This window comes from Fukomys damarensis, unplaced genomic scaffold (genome assembly GCF_012274545.1).
Source record: "Fukomys damarensis isolate Sample0158 unplaced genomic scaffold, DMR_v1.0_HiC HiC_scaffold_1, whole genome shotgun sequence".
Lineage (NCBI taxonomy): Eukaryota > Metazoa > Chordata > Mammalia > Rodentia > Bathyergidae > Fukomys > Fukomys damarensis.
In genome coordinates, this window is record NW_022900913.1 from 70,959,969 (window position 1) to 70,967,784 (window position 7,816).

The 7,816-nt window shown below is 42.3% G+C and overlaps 1 protein-coding gene across 1 annotated transcript; it reads right to left on the reverse strand.

The window, feature by feature from the left end:
• Positions 1-825: 825 nt before the first annotated feature.
• Positions 826-7,076, reverse strand: LOC117286140 (beta-microseminoprotein-like). The gene is made up of 3 exons (XM_033763655.1): positions 6,920-7,076; positions 4,306-4,414; positions 826-955 (listed from the first exon to the last, which is right to left on the reverse strand). Exons 1-3 carry the CDS (start codon positions 7,074-7,076, stop codon positions 826-828), a joined length of 396 nt encoding a protein of 131 aa, XP_033619546.1.
• Between the last annotated feature and the right edge of the window lie 740 nt (positions 7,077-7,816).

Sequence of the window (7,816 nt, forward strand, 5' to 3'; positions counted from 1 at the left end):
CAATGAAGCTCTGTATCAGCTGTCCAGTGATTGCTGTTTTCAGATGTTCTCACTACACACAGTTCTGGGAGCCTCTAAACAGCAGAGGCCTGACCTCACTGCTCATTGCTGGATAACAGGCATAGTCCCTGAATGGCCCTGGACACTGAACACTAGGCACAGAGGGCACATACTCTCCACCACAGACACTGCAATCAAGGAGTATGTTGTCACTGTTTAAGGTCAACAGCACTGGGGTCTGTGTGCAGTAACAGATACCTGGATCTCTACACCCAGGCATGTGCCCCTGAAGACAGAGTCCTGGATTTGATTCCCTGTGGTACTTTATGGCATCCTGTGGGATCTTCTTGAGCCTATGCTGTCCTGTCCTGTTCTGACTTCAGGTAATTGCAAAGGAAAGTGGGGACAAAGAAGACAGCACACTGCCAGGAGGAGAGCAATATGGGTGACTATGAATCACATATAATACAGAAGAAGTTCGTTTTAATCTTTAATACACTTAGTTTTGCTTTATCCATCAAGTTGTACAATACCAGAAGAAGGCTGATGTGTGAGAAATTGCAAAGGTGACAGTGGTTCCCTGGGGATGGACACATGATGACTGACTGCAATGCAGGAATATGTGTGACTTCACTTATGCTTATCATCCCTCTTTCAATGCCTGTTACCTTTATAATGTGTAATCACTGCAAACACAAGTGGAAAAATGTAAATAACACGTGTTCAAACTTTTTAAAGAATGATTCAATGCTACACAGGGAAACAAAATCACAGACGCAGGGGTGAGAGTCCTGCTGCAGGAGCCCTGGACTCACTAGAAGGGCATTACAGAATCCAGGCGCTAACAGCACAGGTCTTGCTTGGGTTCTGATGCTCCACCACAGTGTAGGTACAGTTCTGAGGGTAGAAGATGGCATGGCACTTAATTTTGTCATAATCTGCAGGTACTGCAGCTCTGTCATGGTGAAAAGACAAAGACCTGTAGAAAGATGTGACTGAAACTAACTCCATCTTGTAGCCCTGTTGGATGAAATTCTGCTCAACAATCTAGGGGCCCTTTTGTTAGCAGCCCAAGAACAGGGCTTCAGACTCAGATCTGTTTCACTCGGTCACATAGACATTGTGTCGGGACCAGAGCAGGTCTCCCAAATGCTGGGAAAGGGAAGTCTCACCCAGCTTGGCCCTTTGCACCTTTCTCTGCTCAGAAGGTGGAAAGCACAGCTGATGTGAATTTATAGGAAGGCAAACCCATCCCTGAACAGCATGGAGGCCTGTCACCAGAGGAGTGAACTGTACCAACAGGAGTAAGGAGCCACCCAAGCCAGGGTCAATGCCCCAGGGAGATAATAACCAGATTCAGGCCACATTTTTAGGGCCATCTACTTCAACCTGAGTGGTGCACAGTTTAGGGGTCATTGCCTACAAAAGCCCATCTTATGGACCTGGATTTAAACTGCCATTAGAGGACAGGGGCAGCCATCATCAGAGCCCCTCAGGACAATGCTTCCTTCCATAAAGTGACGTTGGATTTGTATTTTTAAAAAGGAGGATGCTCCAGCCCTTTTATGCAGCTGTCTTATGCAGTGGAAATCCTCCATGGTTACTGGCGACCTTCTGATCTATGGCACTCTTAGAAGTTGTGGCTCAATGAGAAAGGGCATATATCTGATCCCAGGGACCAGGGCAATGGACCAGAGGTACAAAAGACACCTTCAAATCATCATCTTGTGAATCAAGTGCAATCACATCCTGGGCTCTATGTAGCATCAACTATGACATGGTTAAATTGCATTGCAAAATATTTTGAAGAGATATGATGTGATCATATGGTAATGATACTGTCAAGTTAAGTGGACAAATTTGACCACACAATGGTAATGTAGTATTTCATACAGAAGGAAAAAAGAGCTTAAGAAAAAAGAAATTTTTAGGCAGTGAAATTATGTTTTTTCTTGTACTTCTCAGTAATTTTATGACAAATATGTTTTTCTGTACAAATATGAGAAAATGTCCTTTCAACTTTAACCTTTAAAAGCTTGTGCACAGGTGGGGTTTGTTATGGTACATGCCAGTGGAAAATACCCCAATAGTTCCTCAAGAGTTAACCCCACAGTTCCATATGGCATAGCAATGCAACTCCAGTACAGAGCCCTAGAGAATGGAAAGCAGAGACAGAAACACACTTGTATGTTCCAGACGTGTTATTCACTGTGGAAAAATGAAAAGATCTGGTGATGTTCCTCATGAATGGATAGCCCATGTGTAGGTGGCAGTGCCCTAGAATGCAGTGGTGGTATGAAGGAACAGAGCCCCAACCTGCAGAAGTGGGGCTGCAGTGTGGGGAGCAGTTCAGAGAAATAAATACACAGAGCAGACCAGCAAATTGGGTTCCACTGACATGAAGGATCTTGATGAGGCACAGTTACTAAGACAGAAGGAATAGACTTGAGGCTTCCGTGGTTGGGTATGATTGAGGAATGAAAATTACAGCTTAAAAGGGTCACTGCTTTGCTGTGGTATTATTAAAACCACTTGGAAAAATCCTGGTACAGAGCTGAAGGTCTGTTATTGTCACTGCCTGGGAAGTTCAGGTAGGAGAATTTCAAGTTTAAGGATACTCACTGCAGATAGAAATAAAAAGAAAAAATACACTACTCTAAAACATTGGAAAGTAATGGTGATGGCTTCCAAGTAGTTTGACTGTATTTAACATCATTCAACTGTACAATTTAAAAATGGTTAAAAGCTCCTATTATTATGGGTAACATGGTTCATTTAAAAATAATTAAAATACTTTGCAAGTTGCTTTTAGTATATGAACATACACAACTCTGCCATTTGTGTGCTGGACCAACTTGCCAGGATAAAGGACTACCAGTGGACAAAAATTTAATTCTACCCACTTGTAGCATGGGAGAGGACAGAGCTGAGACACTCAGCAGGGATACCATTTACATTAGGTTGTCAGATGCCAAGACCTGGGGCTGGTGAAATTGGCCCTGCGCCTCCCTCACTGCACTCTGGGAGCTGGGCCTGGGCAGGGCTGGACCTGGGCACAGTAGAGGCCAGGACACTTCCCTGCTCTGCCCAGGTTGCCCCACCTGGACCTGACACTCTGATGAAGTGGATAGCTGGGCAGTGTCCCTCAGAATTGCCATGGTGCCAAATACTGTTCCACAGAAGCTGAACCACATGGATACTGTGCCACATTCAAAATAGAAATGAAAGATCATGAGAAAACAGATGTGGTGAGAGTTGAGGTAGTTCCAGGAAGTAGGAACTGGTTCTCATATCAGGGAAAAATGATCAACTGTTCCATAGTAGAACAGTGTGACAAATGGGGCAGTAAATATGGTATTAAGAAAAAGTGTACCAGGTACCTGACCATGAACCAATCACTGCCCTAGATTTATGACCACAGACACGGCCCAGAGGAACTGCTCTGTTTTTACTGGGTGAATGGATACCTGCAGAATCTCACTCAGTTCTCATATCCATCTGATGATGACTACCTCACAATGAAGAAAATGAGGCCCAGAGAACTTGAGAACTCTTCCTGGAGCACACAGTGACCATAAATGAAAAAGGAAATTCAGAGTTATGTCACTGGTCCTCAGCATTAAGATTCTTTCCTCATCGTAGTAATGACTAGTACCAGGCCATACTCTACACCCGAGTTTCATTGGAAACACACATGAGTTTCCCATATGCATGCTGAGATGACCCTGAACCAAAGAGTAGAAGAAAGTCTACATACAACAGTGAAACACTCTTTTGGGAGGAAGCAGCGATCCAACAACCCTTATTGTGGCCAGGACATAACCACACCTCAGAGTCACACTATTAGTTTGCTACAGTGACAGTGAAATAGCCAGAGTTTGAAAATCAAGATAGCGTTGCACAAGGCCACTGCATTGCAAGAGAGGTTCTTTCAGATGCCAGCCTCAGATTTGCCATCAGAGTTTTTTCCTCCACTATGCACTAAAAATCAGGCCTCTCAACCATTGTAGGCAAAATGTTTGAGACATTTAAATTCCCATAGGAGTGTTCGCGTTAGGTCACTCTTCTATTCAGTGGAGTAAGATAAGACACTGTGAGATTCTGGGAGAGATTCCAATTTGGAGACAAAGTTGAAAATTGCTACTTTATACTATTAATTCTTGCAGCAAAGGTGCTCTTTTTGGCCACAGGTGTAGGTTCTGGATCTTTCACAAAAAAAAAACAACAACAACAAAAAAACAAAGACAACAACAATAACAACACTACTCCTGTTTTTGGTAGCATTTAAAAGCTAAGGTCTGATACGCATGAGACTGCCGGTATCTGTGCTCTATCTTAACAAAGGCTACATTGTTGGTGTTCATAGAAGCCCAGACCATAACTTCTGCAGAAATTTTGCCTGCCTGGAATTCAGCTTGAGACAAAAGGTACACAAAGCTTACATTACAAGGCACACTATGGGTTATTCCTGACACCTCTCAATTCATCTCTAGCTTTGGTCACAGCACTCTTGGTAAAACTGCAAAGTCAAGCCTATAAAGCCATAAGGGAAATACTATAAAGCCATAATAGGAAAAACTGTCAGATTCTTAGGTACACGTTCCCTGTTCACAGGAATCTGTGTGAATATGGGCATTTCTGAATAAATTTACTAATTGTATTTCAAAAATAGCTAAAGATAAAGAAATTTGAAGTCAAAGCAAGGCGAGAATCACTTCAGGTACCAGATAAACAAAAAGCGATTCAGTCATACTGTTCAGTATTATAGATGTTGAAGAGGAAATACATTCCAACACACTGCAGCATAGATAAATCTTAAGGAGACCATGCTAAATTCAGTTGAGTAACCCTCAAAGGGTTAAATGCTGCATCGTTCTGTTATCTGAGGCTCTTAGAAGAGTGACAGTTTTGGATAGATAAAGGATAATTGTGGTGGCCATGGGCTTGGGAAAGGCAGGGCAGTGACAGTGAAAGGGTGCTGAGTTTTATTTGTGCAAATGAAACTAATCTTGGCATGTGTGATGAATGTTGCATAACAGTATGAAAGTACTTAATGAAGTTGAACTGCAGGAAACATGGAAATTAACTCCACTGTATACACTCACACTTCCACAATGCTGCCTCATGTAAACTCTGGACTGTGGTTTACGAGAGGTATGGATCAAGGCTCATGAAGGGCAGCGAATGAATGTGCCCTGGGCTAGAGGTGTAGGTGGTAGGACTTGGGGCACCTGGAAATTCATTTTGGTGGAAAAGTTGGGCATTTTGGGAATCACAGCTTAATTTTGCTCTAAATATGAAAGTCTACTATGAAATTTTATCTTCAAGAAGAAGCAGAGAATGAGATACTGGATTCCATGACCTGAGACTCACATGCTGCAGCATTCAATTCCATCATCACTGCAAAAACACTCCTCACAGTATTAGGTTGTCCAATTTGAGTACAGTGGGTATATGTCTCCATCAAACTTGCACTCTGAAACAGCACAAAGGATATTATCAGTGGAGTCCCAAGCTGTGTGATATGACAAAAGTTTGTTGGGGGCTGGGGATTTAGCATGTTGAAGCTGCATCTCCCTGGCAAGTGCAAGGTCCTGAGTTCCACTCTCAGTACTAGAAAAAAAGTTTGTCAGGAAACCGAGGCCAGTCCCTGATATGTGACCATAAGATAGCTACACTTGATCTTAGCCAAAAGGCCGAGAAGCGATGACCATAAGATAGCTCATAGTTGTCTCAGGAAGTCCTCTATATTCTTGCATGGATATATTCTAATACTGTGTGTTTTGTGTCAGTAATAACATTTACCTGCACCAAATTTAAATCTTTCAAGATTATGTTTCCATGCAGGCATTTAGTGAATAAGGAGTACCTTCCTCTTTAATGTTATTAGAGGCACAAGTCACTTGTGGTTCCATGTTACCATGCTTGGGCATCTCTGAATAATTATTTCACATCTGTGCTTGTTTTGTCTTGCATCAGAGTCTCTTCATCCTCTGTGTGACTGTGAATATCTTGCATACTAAATAAAAAACTATATTGAAGATCACATGCTCAGAATGCATAAAACGCTAGATTTAATGACAAGCACACATGGAAACAAACAGAAACAATGTAAAGCAAATTAAACACCTGTGCCCACACCCCTCCTCTACCCCAACTGTGAGATCCAGATTTCTGGTTGTGGATACATTAGGCCATGTATTAAGAACACAACATGCAGCGAGGAGGGGGTGAAGGGAGGGCAGGGGTATGGGGAAAAAGTGAGGACCAAGACCTGTCATGTAAAGGTATAGGATCCCAATGACAAATGTAACTGTACTGCATACCTAAAATGTACCAATCAACTCAACAAGAAAAAAAAAAAAGCACTAGAATGCTCCTCAAGTAATCCCAGTATTCAATCAAAGTTTAGACCTGCTGCTGAGACCTCTGAGGACTATGTATGGGACTGCAGGTATCTGTGCTTTCAGTACTCACACTCCAGTGCTAGAAATGCATTCTCACACCTGCCTCCAGCTTCCCTGAGTTAACACCTTCAGGTTAATAATACTCCCTGGGCTTGGTAGGCACTTCAGCATATAAATACTTCTTTGGATGTTGAAAGCCATTCTCAATACTAATTGGATGTGGGAGTCAAGCAAGGAGCTACATACTGTACAGCTCTGTACCCAGAGACTGCTTCACCAGATCTTTGATGGAGCTTTGGAGTTCATGCATATTAAAAGCTCTGCAGGCAGTTCTCAGCCAGAGAGAATTGAGAATGTTTGTTCCATATGCAGGCCAATGTGGAGACCCTCATTTTATTCCATTTCTGTGTCTCACTAACCCTCTGCCCATGTAGATTCAAATACATTTATCTACCAGCAGGTCACATCTACCAGGCTGCAGCAACATAATGCACACTGAAACCAGGACTTACCATTTGTGGAATTGAAATCAGTTTCTTTCCTGGGTGTAAAATAACAACGAGCACTGCATGAAGTCATGAAAGTGGCCAGGACCAGGAGGCTTCCCAGGAGATGTTTCTGTAATGTAAGGACAGTCATGGCAGAGATTGAGTGGACAGGCACCCTCATCCTGGACTGAGAGTCACAGTGAGGGCTCCTTGCAGGGTTTTGGCAAGAGCATCTGAGTGAATCTTCTTCCCTCAGGTGACCCAACCAGGGAACCAAATGTGCCCTCACTGAGAAAATGATTGATGGATTTAAACATATTCACAATACAATTAACACTGGGAAATTAGAGAAGCAAAGAACTACTCAACTGGAGGCTGCTCAATGCATTGGAAAAATGGTAAACCACAAATAGCTCAGGATCCTGCTTCCTGAGAACATGGGGACTCAGAAAAGAACCTAGCAGGATCACAGGTGGCAAGGAGAAATGACACGATCCAAAGATCACTGGATTTCTTTCAATGACTTGAAGCCAGGTACAGATCAGCTTAGGTTCCATGACAATTATGATGGAGACAAAGATGTTTACTTACAGACTAAAGGGCTTGCACCAAATTTGAGGAAGACATTTCAGGATATTATGCTGCAAATATGACAACTTCAAACTCTTTCATATTTTGTACATTTTCTCCAATGAAATGAATTAGGTTTACAAGTACAAAGAAATACATTTATGATTTAAAATATGAATAAAACCAAAGCTCACTACATATAGCAATATCATGACTTGGGATTTGCAGTTGCTTTTTCTGTCTCACCTCCATTCTTGCTGAACCTTAGTATAAACGTCCAATTTTCTTTTCTCCTAATCAACTCTTCAGACAGAAATTTGTACTTTGTATAGAGAAGGAGGCTTGCAGTGC